Source organism: Leucoraja erinacea, chromosome 25, assembly GCF_028641065.1.
Source record: "Leucoraja erinacea ecotype New England chromosome 25, Leri_hhj_1, whole genome shotgun sequence".
Lineage (NCBI taxonomy): Eukaryota > Metazoa > Chordata > Chondrichthyes > Rajiformes > Rajidae > Leucoraja > Leucoraja erinaceus.
In genome coordinates this window covers 26,378,830-26,403,181 of record NC_073401.1, presented here as the reverse complement: position 1 = coordinate 26,403,181, position 24,352 = coordinate 26,378,830, and the positions used below count along the sequence as shown (strand labels likewise).

Genomic DNA, 24,352 nt, shown 5'->3' with positions numbered 1-24,352 from the left:
TAGCTGAGGAGAAGTCACGGGAAGCAGAGAGTAAAGCACGTGCCCTGGTATTGAAGCTGAGTGGTGATTTGAGCAGGGAATCAAGGGTAAGTTTATTTAGCTTATATATTAAATAATTAGAACTCATGCAATCATTTATCTGAATATGCACACATGGATTTGTTTGTGGAAGTCATAAATTGAAATGTCATAGTTATTCTCTGGTAGCTGTGGGCAGTGGTTGCTTGCTGGCTGCATGCCATAAAGGATCATTTTGTCTGTTTCTCCTTTATGCAACGTTGCCTCATCATGGGCATATGATATGGGCAAGGGGCGGTGCAGTTGGTACAGCTGCTGCCAAAAGAGCCGGGTTCTATCTCGGATGCTATCTTGGTGGAGTTTGCACGTTTTCCCTGTGACCGCAAGGGTTTCCTCCATGTGCTCCGATTTCCTCCCACATCCCCAAAACGTGTGGGTTTGCAGGATAATTGGCTTCTGTAAATTGTCCATGGTGTGTGTGGAGTGGATGTAGGGGTGGAATATCGTGGAGCTGGTATGAGAGGATGGTCGGTGTGGCTCGGGGCCTGTTTCCATGCTGTAACTCTGAATGCTAGTTTCCACACAGGGAATATTGCTATCTGGAAATAGCTACTTTAGAAACTTCATAGAGCTTTGGCATTGACTTTTAGGATTTGAAATGTTTTACACAAAGTTAGTTCTGTAATCTCGTCAATCATCACTAATCAAAGAGCAAATCAAAACACTGCAAGTAGTGGAAATACATAAAAAATACAATTTGGAAAGTTCTCAGCCGGTCAGGTAGCATCAGGGAAGAGAAAAACAATATTTCAAGTCGATTAATTTTCATTTCTGAAAGGATGTTATTAATCTGTTTTATTTTTGCTTTTTCCTGCTTCCTCTAAATATACTGAATGGACTGTTTAGCATTTCCAGCACTCTTAAAATTTCTGGTTAATCATTACATACCCAGACCCGTTGGTTAAGAAACTTACAAGAGAAACCAGAATAGAATATAGAATAGTTTCTTTATTGTCATTGTAACATGAACCATGTACAACAAAATTAAAAAATGTCAGCCAGTCAATGCACCATTCAAACATTTCTAAAAGCTAACGATACATACAAGGTAAAATATTAAAAAAGATAAACTAAAATAAATATCATGAATCTCAACAGAGATTAAAGCAAAAAAAACCTGGAAAAACTCATACCTAGAAATTGCTGCCCAACTAGAAATGTTTGTTTGTCATTTACCAATGACAAAAATTCAATGCTAGACAATCTTACTAAGAATATTTTGAAACGTTTGGTGTACAGTGTAAAATAGTACATCAAGTGAGTAGGTTGTGCAACTGCAATAGTTTGTTATTTTAGTATTTTCTAGTAAGTGTCAGGAACTTGTTTCTATTTTCCTCCTTAAGCCAAAAGTTGCAGTTAACTAACCTAGATGACCTTTGTTTCCCAGGTTCATCTGAGACAAGTGCAGGATGCTGCATTCAATCTCAGCAGAGAAGCTGATGTGAAGAAGCGAATACATGAAGCCAAACTTCGGTACGTTTCAGGCCTTGCACAAGTTGAAGATGTCACTCCCTTAGTTTCACCAGTGGCTGATGTATAAACCATAGGTAGACACAAAATGCTGGAGTAACTCAGCGGGACAGGCAGCATCTCTGGAGAGAAGGAATGGGTGATGTTTTGGGTTGAGACCCTTCTTCAGATTCAGGAATGAGACCTATTTGTTCTCTTGTAGGGTCCTCAACTTTCCTTCCCACCCATGCTAACTCCACTGCGACTAATGAAATGCTCCTCCTGTCACTGAGGACCGTTGACACAGGCTTAGATTTTTTTTGGTCTCTATATTTTAATTACATGCTAATTTACTACTGAGCATTTGAATCTGGGAAAAGCCTTAAAATGCTTAAATGATTTGGTTTGTTCCGGTGGACAAATATGAGAATATTTTGCAGGCAATGATAGGAAAATAGAACATATCAGTGACTGGCAGGCACACTTACATTTGGATCCATAAGCTATTGCTGTAGTAGCGGGTAACCCCACAGTTGTTAAAGTTCCATTTCCCATTTTGTTGGTGGGAAGAAGTCAGGAGAATAGGATTGAGAAAGAATGATAGGAATGGTAGAACATACTCGATGGGCCGAACAGCCTAATCCTGCTCCTCGTGTGTTATGGATTTTCTTGGTTGTCTCGTGTAAAAGCGGAATAACATCTTTCTTTATGGTCCCTTGTCATTCCATTTTCCCAATTTCTGAGAGAAACATCATGTGTCAGGTGGTAAATTAAACCATCGGAAAGGTGATGCCTTGTTAATGTGTTTACAAAGCCAACTAATTATAAATAAAAATCCTTCTGTTAATGTGCTTGAAGAGAATCTCTGGTAAACTATCTTATTTTCTAACTCTTATAGAGCTTTGAAGGAACCAAAGGAGATGTGTTTTATTTTCGGTGTTAATATTGAGTATCGCGTCCAGGATGGAATGTTTATTTATAACTGCAGTCGTCTCATCAAGATGTATGAGAAAGTGGGGCCACAGCTGGAAGGAGGAGTGTGAGTATTTGGACAATTGCCTGCATTTAGTTTAAATATCTTACCATAAGCTTGTTACTACTTTGATAAATGAGGTCCATTTTTCTCAGTATCAGTCTAATAAATTACTAGAATATGATGATATTATTAACATGTACCTAAGCACAGAGACAATTTTTGTTTAGCATGCAATCCAGTAAAATCCTACGATAGATGGGCACAATCATAGATAAGTACAAAAGTGCAACCAACAATGGTAGTATAATATGTTTAAGAAGGAACTGCAGATGCCGGAAAATCGAAGGTAGACAAAATTGCTGGAGAAACTCAGCGGGCGAGGCAGCATCTATGGAGTGAAGGAAATGGGCAATGTTTCGGGTCGCGATCCTTCTTCAGACTGATGTGAGGGTGGTAGTGTAATAGTACACTTAGCCGAGACAGTACACAAAGTTTCAAAGATCTTAAGAGTGTCTTGTCTTATCTTGGCCTTAAAGGCCTGTTGTCCTGGCGACACCGATCCTCTCCTCTATCCGCCACCATCTTGAAAACGGCACTTTGTCCAGCGTCCGTCGTAGTCTTCAAGATATCTGTTGAAAATGTCCTTTGTCCACTCGAGGTTCCACCACAATTGCAGTTTAGTTTATTGTTGCTTGTACCGAGGTGCAGTGAAAAGCTTTTTTGTGTGCTATCCAGTCAGCGGAAAGACAATAAATGATTACAATCGAGCCATTCAGTGTATAGATACAGGATAAAGGGAATAACGTTTAGTGCAAGATAAAGCCAGCAATGTCAGATCAAGGATAATCTGACGGTCACCAACGGGATAGATAAGAGTTCAGGACTGCTCTCTAGTTGTAGTAGGATGATTCAGTAGCCTGATAACAGCTGGGAAGAAACTGTCCCTGAATCTGGAGGTGTGCTTTTTCACATTTGTGTCCTGTGATACAACATTGTCGTGTGACAAGTTGTCACATTATCTAATTGCCTAAGGAGTTTAGTTTAGTTTGTAGATACAACGCGGAAACAGGCCCTTAGGCCCACCGAGTCCATGCCGACCAGTGATCCCCGCACATTAACACTACCCTGCACAAAATAGGGACAATTTACACGTGCACCAAGCCAAATAACCTACATACCTGTACATCTTAGGAGTGTGGGAAGAAACTGAAGATCTTGGAGAAAACCCACGTGGTGATGGGGAGAATGTACAAACTCCGTACAGACAGCACCCATAGTCGGGATCGAACCTGGATTTCTGGCGCTGTAAGGCCCAATTTCAACCACTGCACCACCGTGCAGCCCGGTATAAAAAACAACACACTGGCTTTTCTAACTGCATTTGAAAAGTCACGTGTATATTGGAAAAGGCCTTAAGATAGGGAAAATGCTACAGAGTGGAGAAATTAGAGGATCTGTCAGAATAGAGGCTGCCACTGAGAGTGTAGCAAGGGAAGAAGTGGTCAGACGACTGGAACATATGGGAAGGAACTTAGTTCTGCAGTGACAATGATGACTGAGGTTGTTTAAGGTGCAAATACCACTAAGATTTCATTCTATTCTATTTGGGGAATCGGGGAGGGCAGCTGAGCCAATGTTTTCTGGACCAGGTGTAATAGATGATTTGTAGACTTCATAGTGGATGAAGGTCAGCGTGAGGAAAGCTACATTAAAAAGTGACCAAGGAATAGATAAAAATGTTGCATATAATGGAAGTTAATCTGCAAACAGTTGAAACGATTGTTTTGTTTATCATCAGTGCGTGTGGTGGAGTTGTGGGTGTAGTGGACGTCCCATACCTGGTTCTGGAGCCCACCCACAACAAGCAGGACTTTGCAGATGCCAAGGAGTATCGCCATCTACTGAGAGCCATGGGAGAACACCTGGTGCAGTACTGGAAAGATATCGGCATAGGTAAGGGAAGGATTTTCAGCTGTGCCAAACACAGTTAAACAGACCCTGGCCGCTCCTTTGAGCTTTTTCTGCGCATGTTATTCTTGAGTTCTTTTGCTTACAAACAACAAACTGATTGGTGGATTGATGCAGAGTTTTAAAGGATATGGTTGACAATGAACCTCCAGCTTATCTGCAGCTCAACGCTTGTTTAACTTTAATTGTAATGGAATTGATATTTGTTTGTTATAGTCTGAAACCTATACCATGCAGAAATAGGCCCTTCGTCCCAACTCCTCCATGCCGACCGAGTTACCTAACCTAGCTGGTCATTTTGTACCAGTTTGGTCAACGCACCATGTTCTTTGCCACCTGCTAGTTAAGATTAACCTGAACAGATCACTCACCTGTTGGTATTGTCTGTTGCTATCATTTCATTTAATCCCTTTTGCTTTGTGATTTTTCACAAGACTGTCCAGGTGATCTTATTTCAACTCCTATTTTAGACCTGGTTCTAGGTGGATCCATGGGACACGATAGCTCGAGTGGGGGGCGCTGTCGAGTATGGCTGCCCAGCCTGCAGTTGTCTGTCTTTTCACCCTTTTAAACATTTTTTAGTATGTTAAAAGGTTTCGTCTTGGAGGTCTAATCTTTTTTTTATGGGGGGGGGGGGGGGGGGGGGGGGGGGGGGGGAGTGGGAAACTGCATTTCTCAGTCCCTACCTGGTCGGAGATGCAGCTTTTCTCCTAGTCGTATCTTCGCCCCTTCCTCGCGGCCTACCAGCGGGCCTGGAGCGGCGTTCCCTGCCCGGACCGGCCAGAACTTCAGCGGCTCAGCGCTGAAGCACCAGCGCGGAGCGGGCGATGCCTTACCCGGGTCACCGTGTGGTAAGCTCCGGCGTGCTGAGACCGCCGACTCCAACATCGCGGAGCTGCCCAGCCGCGGCGATGCTGACTTTTAAACACCGCGGAGCCTGGGATCTCTCACCGAGATCGCCAGTGTTGGAGCTCCGACCAGCGCAGCCTGTGGACTTCGGGAGCCGTTCCAGGCACACCAAGCCGCTGAAGAGTGTCCTCCCGACGCCGGAGCTCCATCATCCACATGAGAAACATCAGGTCGCCGTTGCGACAATTGCGGAGGCCTCAAATAGGCCCCGGATACGGTGTGAACAAGAGGAAAGGAACTGGACTTTGTTGTCTTTCCTCACAGTGGGAACCAATGTGGGGGGGGGGATGGTTTTATGTTTTATGTTAAATTCGTCTTTAATGTGGTCTTGCTTTTATTGGTGTGCTGCAAATGGCAACTCAAGTTTCACTCCACCAGAAATGTCCTTTGTCCATTCATTACTTGGAAACTGTTCTTGTTGGATGTGTCTAGGTTATAGAGCACATTCTCTTTTCATAGTGCAAGATTCATTGCAGTACAGCTTTTTTTTTTAAAGAATATGACTTACAAAGTTAACATGGTAATTCTCCTGGCCTACAGCACAGAAGGGGATAGTGAAATTCTGGGATGAATTTGGCTATCTGTCAGCCAACTGGAACCACTCGCCTTCTGACGAGACATTGTACAAGAGGCGGCGTGCCATGGAGATTCCGACCACCATTCAGTGCGGTACGTCTCACCACAATGCTTTCTGTGCATAAAGTTGGTAAGTTCCACAGACGAGTATGAATAAGCGAGTTCGGTATTACAACTGCGCATGCCCAGGTCATGGCTCATTCGGGATAAACATTCTCGCTAGCTGAGCTACTGTGTGTGTGTGTGTGTGTGTACGGACCTGCGTATTCATTTCAATGAGATTTATAAATACATTTATCCGTCATATATGTCAGCAGTAGGCCACAGCGTACTGCAGGCTGCACAAATCCACAATTGTATCTATTTAAATTATTGACTCAATATAGCACCAGTCTTAAAAACGCAAGAATCCCTGGCATTAGCCTGAGTCGCAGCCATTCAAATTCGATATTGATTTACACGGATTACAAGTTGTGTGGTCAACCAATTTGAGACATTTGCATTCCTATCTAAACAACCTTCCTGGATGGAAGGAAACAAGGAGAACGTGCTGTGTGGGAGGTAGGTTGGAAAGTTCATATTGGATTCGAACAGGCTGGCTAACCTTTCAAGGTGGGTTGGCTTAAATAAAGATGCTGTCACTTTAACCTCTGGGGTTGGTTCCAGTGTGTCAGGACACACAGTTGGGAGCTGGGTCCGGGTGACCGGGCGGTGATAATGATGAGAATTTGCAGCCATTTGAACCACAGCCAAACTAGAAGCTTCATTCAGGAGTGGGTCGCAGCTCCCCAGCTGACGGGACCTGTTCTCACTCTCTTTGAAGGAGGCACTGCCTGCCCCAGCGAGTGGGCAAATGCGGAGCCAGCCCGTAATATGAGTGGGAGCATTTTCTCAGTCAGACTTTGTCGACAGTTGGGGCGGGGGATCTGGTAGCAAGAGAGCTGGCGATACCGCACAGGCAGAACAGTTTAATAACAACTCATTAAAATCCGCCCTTTGGCCACTCGGCAACACGGGCTGATCTGATCTGACAGCCCTCTCACTAGCTCGCTGCGTGCCCGATCCTAACGCAGAACCTCCACAAAACCTTTGCGCTTCAGGTAACACCTGCGTAAAGAGCCTCTGCTAACAAGGGCTGGTCAACGTGCACTGGGTGAGATGACTGGGGAAACGCATCACAACCACCGGCAACTTGGAACTGCACAGATCCTCCACTCAACCTATCCAATACTAAAGGGCAGGCATTTCACAGTTAAATGTCGTATATCGTATTGGCGGCTCCTTCACAGGGCCAACCCTGTAATCAGTTTTCCTCGGAGATGAATCTTTGCCTTAACGCTACATTCATACTGCCTGTAGGTAAAGCATCAGCCCACATCACACTGATACAGTCGCTGCCTGCCTCAAATTAAATATATTTTTACACATAAATTATGAATAAAGATAAGAAAATGTTTCAAACACGTAATATTTTCTTATTCCAGTAGCTAACACATTAAGGATTCAATGAAAATAATAAATTCTAACTTTTTGAATATCTCATAATTGCAGATTAATGAACTGAACTGAACTGGGACTGTGTAAGTAGTGTGTGAACAGCAGAACAAGAAAGGAAGCTATTGAATTGCCAGAATTCTAGATTAACTCCTTGGTAAAATAGTTAACAATTTATACACAGTTGATACAGCGTTGCGTTCGCTTTTATTTTATCCCGAATGACCTTTGACAAATCCCGTGATTCCTTGCGTTTATTGAGACACCGAACTCGCTTATTAGGCTAGTCATGTCAAAAAAATCAAAATCCTTCCTCCTGCTCACCAACAATTAATTTAAACAGTAGCCACTGAAGTTGTGGCTCTTACTTCATATTTGATTCTATGTTCCATACTTGCATTACATTTGATTCCCTTTTTTTTAGTCCATCCATGTCCTGTTCCCAGCTTCCTTTCTTTCCTTCTGCCTTATTGATGGTGCTTGCTTTTTGTTTTCTGGTATCATGCCAGCTTTTACTTTTGGGAGATTAAATTGTGAGTATTGCGGGCTAAAATGCCCATAGCCTGCCTCTTATCCTTACTTCACACAAAGGGTGGTGGGTGTATGGAACGAGTTGCCAGAGGAGGTAGTTGAGGCAGGGACTGTCCCAACGTTTAAGAAGCAGTTAGACAGGTACATGGATAGGACAGGTTTGGAGGGCCAAACACAAGCCGGTCGGACTAGTGTAGCTGGAACATGTTGGCCAGTGTGGGCAAGTTGGGCTGAAGGTCCTGTTTCCACGCTGTATGACTCTGAGTACTGGGACATCAGCTAGCCTTTAACAAATCTTGAACTGCAATTTAGAATTTGCCAATTTGAATGCCATGCAGTTACTTATTAAATGATTAGGAAGCTCACTATTCTATTTTTGAAAAAATACATTTGAGAGATTTCAATTCAAGTCCAAGAGAGATCACACATTGTCCATAGTTTCTGCAAATCACCCCAAAAAAGAAGTATATGTGCTTCTGTTTGGTGTTGCTCACTTTCTAAGACCTCAAATGTAAAGTTAATGGCAGAGGTAGTTGAACTGCTAGTACCCTGATTGAGTCAGTGCCCTGATTTGATGGAGAGTAGCCCAAAAAGAATTATAGAGAAAAGGGGCAAAGGGAATTGACTGCCGCACTGAGTGGGAGAAAAATTGGTAATCTAGAAAGAGCCATCAAAGTTGATACTAAACAGTTATTCCAAAATGGACCATTTTCTGCAAACTAACAATTTTGGAACTGCTTTCTAGATCACTGTTTAAAATGGCGGACCCTTCCCTACCGAGTGGATGATGTTGGTAAGGCATATCCAGACAGTTGGATGTGTTCCATGAGCCCTGATCATATCCAGAATCGGTACGTACAGTAAATGCAAGACACACAACTGAGGTAAAAGTCTGCATTGACCCTGCTATGCCTGACATTGTTAGGGTAGTGTTGGTAATCTCTCTTTTATGTCTAACCTGGCTGGATGATGCAACTGTCCTATGATGTGTGGAAGATTAAAATTCTATTCAGAGAGCACAGACTGCAATGAGGTAATTGTTAAGTTTCCAACATTGAGTACTTACGATAAAGGAGCATGTGTTTTAAATACACTACAGTGGAAAAGGGGCTTCAGAGGTACTGCGTAGAAACAGGCCTTTCGGCCTACTAAGTCCACGTAGACCAGCGATCACCCCGTAAAATAACACTATCCGAAACGCTGGCAGCAATTTTAATTTCACTTAAGCCAATTAACTTATAAACCCGCACGTCTTTGGAGTATGGGAGGAAACTGGAACACCTGGATAAAACCCACGCAGGCACAGGGAGAACGTACAAACTTTGTACAGACAGCATCTGTAGTCAGGAACAAACCCGGGGATCTGGCACTGTAAGGCAAATACTCTATCGCTGCGTCACTGTGCCGAACTATTTACTGGATCAGACATTTCAAGGCTAGAATCCATTTGAATATGGCATTGAAAGTGGACAATGAATGGTTTACATTTCAGTATTACATTAGAGCGCACTTTGCGTCTTTTTTTCCAGATGTGATGCTCCAGAGCAGAAGCAAAATGTACCAATAGGGGCACTGCGAAAAGATGTGAAGTCACACGAAGATAAAATAAGAGTGCAGCAAAAGAAACTGGAAGCATTGAAGGTAAGGTGAGATGCATTAACGGGCCCATTAAATAATTTAGATAGTTTAAGGTTGTGAACAGAGACACTAGACTTTCATTATTCTTGAACGTGTATCTGCCTTATTTTAACATCCCTCACTTGCGTTTCTTGTACTTTGGCTAATGTTTTTGGTGCCATCCCAAATGGCTACCATAGGTGAGGAGATATGTTACATGACCAGATTCTTCGACAATCTAGTGGTTCTGACGGCCATGTTCATGTTTTCCCAGCAGGTAAAAGGGAATTTCACCGTACCTAGGTGCAAGTAAAGACAATAAATTCCAATAGAACCACTGATTGGATATAAACACATTTAAAAGTGTGTTAAATAAGCAAGTAAAGGCTCACTCTGTGGAAATGGTGCAGATGCAGAGTGCAAAGCTAGGAACCAGAAAGTAAAATGCCTAGACTCAATCATAATATGAATTTAAATTCCTTGCTTGCCCATAAATAGTGTTGAGATAAAATACTTCTGCCTCCTGAGTTTTTGATCCTTATCCTGGGATAAGTGGCTCAATCTAAATATTACATCTGAAGAAGGGTCCCGACGTGAAACATCACCTATTCCTTTTCTCCAGAGATGCTGCCTGACCTGCCGAGTTACTCCAGCATTTTGTGTTACCTGCCGAGTTACTCCAGCATGTAATATGAATATTATATATTTCCTTTTACATTAGAGGAGGCGTTTTCAGCCCATTGAGTCTATGCTAGTTTACCGAACAATCCCATTCCCCCGTTAATTTTCCCTGTAACGTATTCCCTCCATAACTTATCAGCATCCCTCGGATTCTCCCGCTCACCTGCACACTAGTGGCCAATTTACAGTGATTAATGAAACTACAAATTAGCACGTCTTTGGGACATGGAAGAAAATAGAGTCCCAGTCACAGGGAGGCCAAATGTCACATGCCACTAGAGATTGTAATTAAACCCGAGTGTCTGAATCTGTAAAGTAGCTGTCTACTAGTTAGGCCACTGTGCTGTCCCTTTGATTTTAAATTTAACTATCCCGCAACTAGGTTTTTCCTCGGCTTCTACTGTTTCAAAGTAAGTAACACCAGTTTAATCGGTCTCGTTGTTAAACTTGTCTCGGTACCTCTGCAGAGTGGGCACATCTTTTATTTAAATCTAACACAAACTGTATAATTGTTTTGTTCATCATCTCTACATGTAATGTGCCTGCAGAGAATTAAAATGTGCTTGCCAAAAAAAATTAGGAAAGTGTAGAAAAATCTCTTGGAAAAATCTCCTGAAAATCTCTAGGGGAATTGAGGACCAGAGGATATAGGTTCAAGGTGAAAGGAAAAATATTTACTAGGAATCTGAGAGGTAACGTTTTCCACACAATGGGTGGTGGGTGTATGGAACAAGCTGCCAGGGGAGGTAGTTGAGGCAGGGACTATCCCAACGTTTAAGAAACAGTTAGACGGGTACATGGATAGAACAAGTTTGGAGGGATATGGACCAAGCGCAGGCAGGTGGGAGTAGTGTAGCTGGAACATGTTGGCCATTGTGGACAAGTTGGGCCGAATGGCTTGTTTCCACGCTGTATCACTATGACTATGTAATGTTTGTCTTAAGTAATGTTCATTCAAACATTTTTTAGCTATTATTATATGTATATTTTTTGTTTTTTGTCTTTCCCCAGAAAAACATGCCTATCCGTTCCAATGCTGATTTAAAGAAACTTCCACTTGATGTTAGCTGCAATCCCACACTGGAGGTGAGTAATAGTGGGTACTGTGCGATCTAGAGAAGAGATGAGTTGGGCTTGTGCACTGAAGTTAACTGTAATATCATATCACGGGATATTTAGGTGTTAATTAATGGACGGTAGACACAAAATTCTGGAGTAGCTCAGCGGGACAGGCAGCGTCTCTGGAGAGACGGAATAGGTGGCGTTTCGGGTCGAGACCCTTCTTCAGACCGAGTCAGAGGAGTGAAAATCGGGTTTTTTTTACTGAGACATTTCCACTCTGTTACAGAATAGTGAAAACTGAGGATTTCAGCCGTCCTAATATAGACTGGTAAGAGTGTAAAGGAGAAAATGAACTGGCTAGACTGTACTAGATACGCCTTTGGTTGCCTCCACTGCTTATAGTTTGGATATCCACTCCACAGTTTCAATAACAATTTAGTGAGTGGATTGAAATTTGCCAAAACATTTTGAGAGATGGTCTTCATTCCATCGATTCTCGTTTTGAAAGGAGAAAATTCATTACATGTCCACGTAGAGCAATGCGTTATTGATTCCCTGCTCATTTTCATTTGTCCCTGAGGCAAGAAGAGAGAATATTTTGAAGTCTCTAAATAACACGCCGCAGTAGCGCAGCTGGTAGAGTTGTGGCCTTGCAGCACCAGAGACCCGGGTGGCATCCTGAATACGGGTGCTGTCTGTATGGAGTTTGCATGTTCTCCCCGTGACAGCGTAGGTTTTCTCCGGGTGCTCTGGTTTCCTCCCACATTCCAAAGAAGTGCAGGTTTGTAGGTTAATTGGCTTCTGTAAATTGTCCCTAGTGTGTGGGGGTGTAACTGTTGTACGGGGTGATCATTGGTCGGCACGGACTCGGTGAGTTGAAAGGACTGTTTCCACGCTGTGTCACTAAACAAAACGTAAAATAAACTTGTTGTGCTTTGTAAGATATTACTTTGACTTCTCTGTAGGCACGGGCTTCTGTAAGTAGTCAGCGCGCACGATCACCGCCGTTGGCTGACATCATCAAAAATGCCCCGAGCCACCCACCTGGATTGAGGTCCCACGCGCTACAACGCAAGTCATCCACCTCCAGATTCGCAAGCAAGGCTGCAGACACTCACGCCAACGTTACCGTTAAGAAAGCAGTAACCAATGCGGGAAGATCCCAGCAGCGGCTGTCAGCCTCTGCAAAAAACGCTGTGTCTCCCAGGATCGGAGCGCAGCCATCCACCTCTGTGAGGAATGCCACCCCTGTCTCTGTGAACGCAAAGAGCCAACAGGTGAAAGGAACAAAGGCCTTGGGACACAAAAGGGAGACGCCCAGTAGGACGGTGCAGGTATTTTACACAAGTTTAAGGAAAACACATCGCTAAATCAATGAAGCATCTTCGTTTGTAGATAATTATTTGCTTCATAGTTGGTACTCAAACTAACTCCATTAAAAACTAGACAATTCCCTGCTGTCCACTGGTTAAAATAAATTCTCTGAAATGTTAAATACTGTATCTTTTAAAGTGCTCTTAGAAATAAGGTGCTTGTCTGGTATTGCAAATGGATCTGGATTTTACTCTGGGTCCGATATTTAACTGATAATGTAAATTGTTCATATCAAATTTTGCAGTATGAAGGAAGTACTCGGAACTAACAAAAAAACACCTAGTTGCGTATCAAATGTGCACTTTGCAGTTGGCAGGAGTTGTGGACTTGATGATTTGAGGGCCATGGATGGTAATGCCTTGGGAAAAGGCCCCAGAGATAATTTTGGCCACCGCAGGCCCCCAAGCAGGTGCCTGCAATTATTTCCTCTGTGTTGGATCATAGAACTTAAAGATGAAAGATAAAACCAGGATACTTCTACGGTCTTTATAACTTTACAGAATTCCCCAGAAACATTTCACCGACTCTTGCAGAGAGATTTTTTTTTTTAATTGCTGCCAGAAAGCAGCAAGCTAGTTGAATTGTTTAAGAAGGAACTGCAGATGCTGGAAAATCGAAGGTAGACAAAAGTGCTGGAGAAATTCAGTGGGTTGAGGCAGCATCTATGGAGCGAAGGAAATAGTCAACGTTTCGGGCCGAAGCCCATCTTCAGACTGATTAGTTGAACTGTTGCCTCGGAGCCAAAGCAACCTCTGTTGTTGTCCATATGGAGTTTTCAAATTCTCCTCGTAACTGCATGAATCTTCTCCGGATGCTTTGGTTTCCTCCCATGTCCCAGACGTATGGATTAATTGGACTCTGTAAATTTCCCCTGATGCATAGGTGAGTGGCAGGATCTGGAGAGATATTGTGGAAATGTAGAAAGAATATAATGTGGTGGATTATTATAAATGGGTGTTTGGTAGTCGGTGCGGGCAGGTTCAGTGGTCTGTTTACCTGCCATATCACTCCCAGGGCAATTTTAGGAAGATGTTATAATTGAAGGTGTTTTTCTATCCCAGTCTGCCGGAACGAGGAAAAGGAATACGATCATGGAAAGTAGCGAGGAGGACGAGGAAGACGACGACGAGGATGATGAGGAAGAAGAAAAAGAACAGGAAGAAAGGAAATCTAAGATAATCCCCACCGTTTCCGAATCAAAGCGCTTGAAAAAAGACACAGCTGATGTGGTGGAGGTAATATTACATTTTATATGGTGCCCTCAGTAGCCTCCTTTTATATGCTAACACTACATTCCTTCAATGTCCCCATGCCATTTGTTATTATTTGAAAATAATCAAGTAATTGGATTCTAATCTCTAGCAGTGTCTTTTTTTTGTTATTTTATCCATACCGTACTGATTTTTGAGGTCACATTGCCTTGGTGTATAAAGTCACCTAGCATCTTGCTTGGAAGGCAAACCTAGGTGAGACTAAAGAAGGATTGACTTCTTGGGTGAATCTGGCACTGTGCTCAAGTCACCGCATACATTTCAGCAGCAGCGTATGATAACTGCCAACATCAGGCAATTTCCTCTTGTCAAGTCCAAGATATTGTAAGTGCAGAGTTCTTCATCTGACCATGAAGGCCCGATGTCTTGGCGGCCTTGTAGTGACGGTCAAGCGTAGCCATTGGTGTCCTCCACCGCTGTTGGCCACATGCAGTCCCATGCTCTCGGGATCTTGGAGCGCCGCTCGGTCCAGCCGAGCCCTAGTCTCTTGCAGGGCCTTCAGCGGCCCACTCTGTTGAGGCACTGCACTGCCTCCTGCAGCTGGTCTGCTTCCCGGCCCACCATTCTGGGCAAGCGAGCTGGGACTTCTGGTCTCCATTCTGGATTAGCTGTTATCAATAGGGTTGGAACTTGCCACCTTCCTGCAGTATATGAGGTTTCTTAATCTTGCTCTTACTAACCATCGATGGAACTGTTTCGAAGTCAGATCCCCATGTACTGTGTCAATTGATAGGGTCTGAGCCCACAGTGCATGGAGTTAGTCATGCGCATGCAGGTGTGCATTGTGTAGAAACATTCACCATTTTCTCACCACCACCACCACCACCATGGGCACTTGCAATTTCCCATGTTGTTTACCAGTGATTTTCTCTCCTTCCTCCTTACTTTAAGTTACTTGAGCTTTTAGGTTAAAATGGGAATAATCAGATTTCAGACAGTTGTGAGGAATAATGGTCTTGGGTAACTTTGAGGAAGAAAGTGAGAAATGGGCAAGACATATTTCTTCGGATAATATTTTGAGAATATTATCTCGAAATATTACAATTCCGAGAATTTTTTCCAGTGGTTTTTTAGTTGTTTTTAGTGTTTAAAAAGTATGTGTTAATGTTCTCTGGTTTGTTTTATGTCGGGGTGGGGGGGTCGGGGGAAAGTTTTTCAGTCTCTTACCTTGTCGGACATTGTTTACCGGATCATTTCTCCGGTCGCTCGCCCGATGCAGGAGCTCGATTGCCCCGACGAGGAGGCCCGGCTACGGGAGTAATATCATCCCGTCAAAGGAAGGTTAGAGGCCCCCGACCGCTGGAGGACAAAGAAGGGAGAGATTTAACTTTTTTTTCACCTTCCATCACAGTGAGGAATGTGGAGGAGTCACTGTGGTGGATGTTTATGTTAAAATGTATTTTATATGTCCGGTTGCTTTTTATTGGTATGATGACTGTACGGCAAATCAAATTCCTCGTATGTTGCAAAACGTACTTGGCTAATATAGTATGATTATGATTATTATGATGATGTAAACAATGATGTGCTTTTTCTCTCTAAATTGTAGAACTGGTTGTTTGTATAGCCCCAATAAGTGTCTTAGTGTGTTACGTTACAGATTTCGGACAGTGGAGGGGAGGTGGATGAAGAGGAGCAGGTCAGCACCATGAAAGGTGGGAATGGGGTTTACAATTCCTACTCTTAAGCTATGTTGAAGTATCTTTGAATGCTCTGCCAGCAGACAGAGCTGACTAGCATTATGGCTCCAGTAACGTGGTTCCTTATTTTAGTCCAACTGGTGGACCAAATGAACTTTTTGTGCTCTTAATGTTTATGATTCACAGCAAGTAAATGAACAATCTGCGCATGAGAGGAAAAATTTTGTGCTGGAACTTGAAATTATTTAAATGGGGCAGTGTGTTGTATTTCCATCAATGCATTGGGTAATTCGCATTGTGTAATGAGAACACTTTGTCCTTCCTGTATACAGACCGAGGACTTCTGGTAGAAATGAAGGTGAATAAGGAGTGGCACACGGGTCGGGTCACTGCTGTTGCAGCCAGCAAACAGTCAGTGCGGTGGAAGGTCAAGTTTGATTATGTCCCAACGGCAACTACTCCGAGAGACCGATGGTGAGAAAATTGCGCTTTTCTTTAAACTCCTCACTCCCTGGTCTACACTTTAAGACATCTCTGAAGTATGCCTCTTTATTCATTAGTCTCTTCTTTTTATTATTTTGCAAATAGAGAAGTTTAATACGCAGAGCGTAATTAGTTTAGAGGAGGATATATTTAACAGTGGAATCATAAGAACCCCATCCAACTCTGTCACTGCCATCATCTCCTTGAATGATTCTATTCCTTCTGTTGCGCTCACCACACCTTGGCATACTGCTTTGGTCTTCACTAATTGAAAATAAGTGTAACCAGCTCTGAGTTCTTTTATAATGCTGATTGGCTGCTGTGGGGGCAGAAAGCTAATGAATTTTTTCCCCGTCCACTCACAAACTGGACTGTTGGACACTTCCTGCAGCTCTGCATTTCACCCCCCTCTCCCCCCCATATTACAGTTGATGGAAGAACTCAGCAGGCCAAGCAGCATCTGTGGCGGCAAAGGAATGCTCAAATGCAGGGTGTTGACTTAAAATGTCAACCATTTCTTTGCCTCCACAAATGCTGTTCCACAGAGTTCTTCCAAGTTTATTTTTTCTAGATTCCAGCAGCTATCTTCCAGCAGCTTGCCTCCATACATTTTCCTTTGGGTTCTGTCTCCATAACTGTTGTTATTAATCTATCAACTAGATTGCTCCATTAACAGCTTACAACTTCAGCAACACTGGCCATGTCCTTTGCTCTGTACATACCTCCCCCACCCACTCTGCCTTTGAGAACTAATGAAATGTTAACTGCATTTCTGCTTTTATTTCCAGTTTCTAGATTTTTTGGCACTCCAAGCTGGTCGGTGACTGCCAGCTGTCCTTTCCATGAGCACATCTTTTGATCAAAATTTGATTTAGTTGACTTGAGAACTTTTTTCCTGCAGGGTTGAGAAGGGAAGTATGGATGTGAGACTAATGAAGCCACCGTCTCCTGAATACCAGACACCTGACACACTGGGTGGTGAGGAAGACATATCTGCGGAAACAGGATCAACTTCAGACAGTACCAGGATGGAGCCAGACACTACACAGCCAACAACCAGCAAAGAGACTGTGGAATCACTTGTGCTCAGCTTCAGGTGAAGGAGTTAATGGGTTATCTACCCCATTAACCTTCTGACTGGACGGTTAAGGAAAATGTGCAGGCATAAATCACAAAGACTATCACAAAGTATTTAAACGTGACATCTCTGATGCAGTAGCCATCCAATGTTTCCATTCAGGAATAAGGAGCAATTTGTTCTTCATTATTTACACAACTTCAACATTGGGATGCATCAGGTGCAAAAGGCTCTTGGAGTTGACATTCTTCATATCCAATTCCAGATATTGAGTGGAAACATGGAAAATAAGTGCAGGAGTATGCTATTCGACCTTTGAGCCAGCACCTCCATTCAATATGATCATTATTGATCATCCTAAATCAGTACCCCGTTCCCCTTGATTCCGTTAGCCATAAGAACTATATCTAACTCTTGAAAACATCAAGTGAATTGGCCTCCACTGCCTTCTGTGGCAGAAAATTCCACAGATTCACAACTCTCTGGGTGTAAATGTTTTTCCTCATCTCAGTCCTAAATGGCCTACCACTTATTCTTAAACTGTGACCCCTGGTTCTGGACTCCAACGTCAGGAAAATCGTCATAGGCATCTAGCCTATGAATTATATGCGAGGCCAGTCAATGTCTGATTCTCACGTGCTTTTTCCAGAATGGCTTGCAGGATCATGAGTAATTGCTGGCACCTGTTTCTCTTCTTCCCCCACTCCCCCAAACTTCTATTTCCCTTAGTTTTGTATTTCCCTGCTGCATCATCCAAACAATTGAACCTATGACCTCCATGGCCCTTTAGTGAATTTTATTAACTGTCTCTAGGAGTGCTCCAATCCCTACCTCAGTTGTTTCCAGGAGCCTAGCATACATACTCTTGCCATTTTATTCCTTTGGTTAATATGCCATTAAGATGGAATGGAAACAAGATTTACATGGATGTTGCCAGGACTCAAGGGGGAGATTGGGTAGGCTAGGATGTTATTTCTTGGAAGGCAGGAGACCGAGAGGTGAAGAAAATCATGAGGGGAATAGATATGGTTGTATAAACAAACTTTTTCCCAGCTTAGAGGAATCAAAAACGAAGGGCCCAGGTTTAAGGTGAGAGGGGAATGATTTAATGCGAATACGGGTATATGGAACGAGGAGTTCAAGGACTGGTTGAGGCAAGTACAATAACATTTAAAAGACATTTTGACAGATGGATCAGAAAGGTTTAGAGGGATATGGGCTAATCGCAGCCAAATGGGACTAGCTTAGATGGGGCATCTTGGTCGGCATGTGTGTGTTAGGCCAAAGACATGTTTTAAATTACTCTTAACATGTGAATACAATTTAATCATTTTTCTCACTTCCTTCTATTCAGAAATACTTTGCGGTATTTTCTGCCACCAAATTACAGGATAAATAAGGAGGAATTGAGCTCAATGACGCCAGAAGAACTTGCTTCATTCCCTCTGGTAAGATTTGGATCAAAGTTAAAAGTACTTACTTTGGCCATTTTGTGCAGATGTGCTTTTTTTTTTATTGCATCTCTTGAGAATCGGTGGATTTAAGAGCTCATTCCTAGTCTCTTTGCCTGTTCTGTCCAAACGGGTTAGCTGATCAGATTTGCACAGTAATTATCTTGGTTACATTTGTAACACTATTGCCTGTAGCTTCAAGTCCTATTCTAAAATTTAAGCAAATGTATTCATGCAGAACTTTGGATGAATAAATTTATTAATGATCAACTCAAAAACAGTAGATATAAATTATTTGGGGTTAGTAGATTTTATGTGCACCATTTAAAAAAACTTGAAGGAAAGTACTGGAAATAATCCAAAGGAATAAAAATCTATAATACAAGACAGAAGTTGTGCCATTGTTGTACAAAATCCCTTATCAGAACATACACTGCCCAGAAACACTGAGTACTGGCTATCTATAATACTGGCTTTGGAGGGAGTGCAGCAACAGATCTACCAGAGTTGCTCATGGATTTCAAATCACCAAGGATAGTCATAGAGTGATACAGCCTGGAACCAGGCCCTTTGGCCCAGCTTGCCCACACCGACCAACATGTCCCAGCTGAACTACTCCCACCTGCCTGTGTTTGCCAGCAGGACAGGGCAGCATACTCATACCACTGGACTGTAAGCTGCCCATGCGAAATATGAGATTCCCTGCACAGTTGAGAGGATAACTCCTGTAAGTTTATAAATTAACGAGGAACTGAAAGATAAATGGAGAACTCCATACCAAGAATGTTTGAATCCAGCAATGAAGGACAAGGGATGTTGCGTCCAATATTTTGTCCAAGAGAGATCATGACAATTGAGCACTACACTGGATCATCATCCTAAAGATGTCATTAACCATTCTTAAATGAGATTCAGATTTCAGTCAGCAAGGAATCAAGCTGGGCTCCACACCGAGCAGTGGGCTCTCATCCCCAAGGCTTGGAGCATACCCTTCTACACATGTAATTACTTCCACCATTCCAGTTCTAGAGAGTAGACCAAATTACTCTAGTCTCTTCATAACTGAAATGCTCCTCCCAGGCTACATGTTGGTGAATCTCCTCTACACCCTCCCTGGTTTTCACACATCCTTCCCACAATGCGGCACCTAAAACTGCACGCAGTAATCTTTCTGGGGACTAACTAAAGTTTTATAAAGTTGGAACATAAACTACCTGCTTTTGTATTCAGTGCCCAGATTTAATGAAAGTCATTATCCCAAATGCCTTCTTAACCACATTCTTGTGCTACCATTTTCAAGGATCTCAAGTCCATTGGTTCATCAGTGCTCCCCAACGCCACCAATTCTTAGTGTATGTCTGTAGTTCACTAATACTCCCAACAATGCATCATCTCACTTACATCTAAATGAAATCTCCATCTGCAATTTCCCTGTAACAATATCACTCCGTAGCCTAAGACTACCTTCCACACTATCCACAACTGTTGGGCTGTGTCATCTGCAAACTTCTTGATCATTGCCTCCTACATCCATGCCCAAACCATTCATGTATATTGCAAACAGCAATCTGTATTGCCTCTTGGATATGTATAGTACCAGATGTATTAAAGTTGCTTTACTGTAATTAAAATATTGACTTTTGTATTAAAAACAGAAAGATTACTTTGAGCAGTATGAAGAGGGGCTGAAGAACCTGTGCACTGCTTACCAGACCCGTGCTGAAGAGCGTGTCCGAACCACAGAGAAAAAGTTGCAACAGAACGATGCAGAGCTGACAGATGCACAGGAAAAGCTCTGCAAACTGAGGAACAACATAGTGGAGCTGCTGCGGAAAGTTCAAGAGGTAACTGCTAATTTTTCTAAACCGCAGCGACTCTTGTGTACGGACTCAGTACACTACACTGGTTATTGTAATATGACACTAACAAATGCTTGTTTACTTTACAGGATATTGAAATTAGCACAGACGACGAGCTCGATGCCTACATCGAGGAACTAATTACAAAAGTGGACTGAATACCCCAACCCTCTTCTCCCACACATACACCTGTTACAAAGTGTATTGGAAAGGTCTCTAGTACACTGCTGCAATGTGGACTAAATGTAAGCAGTGTTTTAGAAAAATGTTACTTCATTTTGAGGTTTTAGCTTTAAAGTTTTACACCTTGTTTAATGGGCCTGTAATTTTGTATTATATTTATTAAAAATACAATTGTACCATTTGTTCCTTGTGTACATACATCTACCATTTTACTTTTCATTATTTAAATTATGAATTATGAACACCCACCTGCAATTGTCCCAGTGTTGACATTCCAACTTTAGAAGTGCTGATGTTTTGACATGGTTCCATTTACAGCAGCATATTTGTCTTAGGTGAATGACTGGCTGACAGACTTGCTGCTGCAAATCACATCATTTAGGTAGACTTTTGCATTTAACAGGTAAATAATTTTGCTTGAAGTGCCCATGATTATAAGCTCAATTAACCTGCATTTTTCTACCTTATATAAGCAGTAGTTTAAATTCAGTAGGGTGCTGATCAAAGTATAACTTTCAATGTTATTATCTGGAGCATGACTCGTGCTTCCTGGATTACAGTTTGAGATGTCTTGACAAACAAGTGTACAGTATAAGATGAATGTTTTAGGTTCAAAGATTAGTCAATTCTGTTAAACGTATCCCAAAGCAGTAGCTAGTGTAGGAACTGGCTTCAACTCCTTAAATTATCCTTGAGATCACAACTGATGAATTCCCACATGGTCAATCAAGGTACAAGTTGAAGCATATGCTGGAATGAATGGAGAAAGATTCACTGCAAATCTGATAACACTTGCTGCTAACAAGATAGAATTCAGCAATTTGCATTTGGGGAAATTAACCATTTTACAGGAATGAAAGCAAAAAAAAGATAATGGTGTCAAAAATTGATTTTCAGAACAATTTTCAAAGGATGATGGGGGAAAACAAAAGTCAGGTTTGTTAATTCTATTGTACTCGTATCCCAAACAGCTAGTGTATGAACTTGCTCCATTCTTTACCCAAGAAGGTGGGGGTCATTTCACCCACAGCTCATTATCAAGTTGCCAGTTCAGCCTTGAACAATACAGCAAGTCTGAAAAGATTTACCATCCTGTGCAAAGATGAAAGTCCCAAATTCTAAATAATATTGCAAATAGATTAAATATAGTGGATTTAATAAAGATTTGCCACATATTCATTGAGACTCAAAAAAGTTTGTTTGCAAGAATATCAGGAATAAATTCACAAAAGTTGTAAAATATTTACAGGTCAGAGATATTTCATTGAATATCTCTCCCTCTTTCAGTTTACATGATGGAATACAATTCTTAAACTTGAATCATAACTAATAAAATTTGTAAGTATCTTAATGTGTTTTGGCCCATTGTTAATCGTATGGCAGAACAAAGGGATACTAGATAGAATTGATTCAGACATTTACCAAGCAATGCAAGGCAACTTAATCCAGCCTCAGAGCCTGTTACTGGAGCTGGGGTGGATACAATCAAAGGCAGAAGGAGAATTTTTAATTCCTTGGCACAAGCAGGCTCTCAAATAAGAAAACCGTGCAAATAAATTGTGACCAGTGGTCCTGCTGGAACTTGTTTAATTTGAATGGAGAAGGGATTATTGGAGCTTCACAGATGAATATTCTGTTTATAATTCAAAATTTCACAAGTTTTAAGTTTACTTAACCACAGGCCCTGCCTAATATCTTTAATTTATCTCCAACAGAACCACTGTAGTAGCTTAATAAACAAACTTTGCTGGAGCAACGATGCAAAGAAAATCTCATTCTAAACATCCACTTTAAAAAGATCAAACTACCCATTTGATTTGACAATTATATCCCATTCCAACCACTATGGTTAAAGAAAACCCAACTATTGCACAACATTAAGATGAGAAATTGGATAGATGGGTCCCAGTATCTGGAGCAAAAAAACTGCAGAGAAATAGCACATCTTGGGACCAAAATGCAACAAATTAAATCCAAGCAGTCAGAGATAAAAGAAAAGAATTCTCATCATTGAATAAAACAATATTGGGTAGAGTCCAGAGAGCTACAGTGTGACCATGGGAAAGAAATGTTGTTCCCCAATCTTAATTTGGGCATCAGCGGCTACAGAAAGCGGAATGAAGAATTAAAGTGAACAGATCGCATCTGTAAATTCAGAGTCAACCAGACCTATTCTGCAACCTAGACACCCAACTGCATTTGTTTTCTCCATTTCAGCGGAGACCATATAGTGAGCAGATTTAATATCTCTGGTATTTAGTTTCTCACTGATTAACTTTACCTGTCAAGCTTTCAATAGAATGCTGTAAAAGAAATGGGTGACATACCAGTCTTACCAATGAGGCAGAGACACGTCTAACAACATCATTGGCTTAACCCCCTAGATACACTTTCAAAGCTGGAGAGGGAGCAAATTTTGCTCTGGAAATTTTTATACTTCCTACTTATTTCTTCCCATCTGGCAGGCACCATCCTCTGGACACTGTTTCAGTATGTGCTCAGATAGGACACTTAAACCACGGTGGACAACCTTGTGGATGCATTGCTACACAGCCATCTACCGCTGGCTGATAGTGAAGACTTTAAAAAAAAATACTTAATGGGACTGAATGTGATAAATGTCCAAGTTCCGATGACCTGCTCACCAGGATTTCAATGGTGGTGCTAATGGAGCTATGGATGCACTTCCAAAATGCTCAGAACCCAGAATAGTCAGAAGGGTCTCAACCCAAAATGTCACCCATTCCTTCTCTCCAGAGATGCTGCCTGTCCCACTGAGTTACTCTAGCATTTTGTGTCTACATTCTATTTAAACCAGCCTCTGCAGTTCTTTCCTACACATCCTAAATATGTACTGATAGGTTGACTGGCCATGTAAATGACCCCTAGTATGGACAGTTGGAAGGAAATTTGGGGAAGTTGATATTTATTGAGAGTAATCAGGATGCATAGACATAAAGTGGAGCAGTCCAGTGAGGAAGAGACTGGACTAATGGGCGTGATCCAAGAGCTGGCACAATAGACTGCTTCAATGCCACAATGGAAATGTGACTGGATATACTTTCAATAGTGGGAGTGCAGAAAAGCTTCACAGGATCAATTTCTGGGGCAATGAGTTTGTCTTGCGCAGAGAGAATTAAACGAGTTTAGAAGAACAAGTTTATCCACATATACATTTTTTTAAGTGACTTCACAGGGTGGATGCAGAGATGGCATTTGTTCTGACTGAGGTAGTTAAAAATGGGGCGTGGGGTGGAAGGGACACAATCTCAGAATAAGGTGTCCAGTTGCAACCGAGCGGAGAAGTTTCTTCACCCAGACAATAGCAAATCTTGTAGTTCACTATCCAAGGCTTGTGAAGACCCAGCTGCCAACTATATTCTATGGACTATTGCAACTCACTTCTCCTTGGCATCAGCTCCACCTACATCAACCGACTCCAACTGGTCCAGAACGCAGCCCCCCTCCCCTGACTCATCACCCACACCATATCCTGGCATCACATCACTCCAGTCATCAAACAACTTCACTGGCTTCCCATCTCCCACCGAATCACCTACAAAATCCTGATCCTCACCTACAAAGCCCTCCACCATCTGCCCCCCCCCATATCTCACTGACCTCCTCTCCCACTACCAACCCTCACGGTCCCTCAGATCCTCTCCATCCATA

The 24,352-nt window shown here is 42.2% G+C and overlaps 1 protein-coding gene across 2 annotated transcripts in view; it reads left to right on the top strand.

The window, feature by feature from the left end:
* morc2 (MORC family CW-type zinc finger 2) overlaps nucleotides 1-20,861 on the top strand; it is a 49,590-nt gene extending 28,729 nt beyond the window's left edge. Inside the window, exons 11-26 of one of the 2 annotated variants that reach the window (XM_055655307.1) lie at nucleotides 4-86; nucleotides 1,466-1,551; nucleotides 2,426-2,566; nucleotides 4,302-4,456; nucleotides 5,921-6,049; nucleotides 8,727-8,832; nucleotides 9,511-9,622; nucleotides 11,291-11,365; nucleotides 12,307-12,675; nucleotides 13,777-13,950; nucleotides 15,572-15,641; nucleotides 15,959-16,100; nucleotides 17,011-17,205; nucleotides 18,542-18,635; nucleotides 20,294-20,482; nucleotides 20,587-20,861. In XM_055655307.1, the coding sequence (XP_055511282.1) occupies nucleotides 4-86; nucleotides 1,466-1,551; nucleotides 2,426-2,566; nucleotides 4,302-4,456; nucleotides 5,921-6,049; nucleotides 8,727-8,832; nucleotides 9,511-9,622; nucleotides 11,291-11,365; nucleotides 12,307-12,675; nucleotides 13,777-13,950; nucleotides 15,572-15,641; nucleotides 15,959-16,100; nucleotides 17,011-17,205; nucleotides 18,542-18,635; nucleotides 20,294-20,482; nucleotides 20,587-20,655 (2,189 nt within the window). In that variant the 3' untranslated portion in view covers nucleotides 20,656-20,861. The remainder of the gene's footprint in view (nucleotides 1-3; nucleotides 87-1,465; nucleotides 1,552-2,425; nucleotides 2,567-4,301; nucleotides 4,457-5,920; nucleotides 6,050-8,726; nucleotides 8,833-9,510; nucleotides 9,623-11,290; nucleotides 11,366-12,306; nucleotides 12,676-13,776; nucleotides 13,951-15,571; nucleotides 15,642-15,958; nucleotides 16,101-17,010; nucleotides 17,206-18,541; nucleotides 18,636-20,293; nucleotides 20,483-20,586) is intronic. The other variant, XM_055655308.1, reaches the window with a different exon arrangement.
* The last annotated feature ends 3,491 nt before the right edge of the window (nucleotides 20,862-24,352 follow it).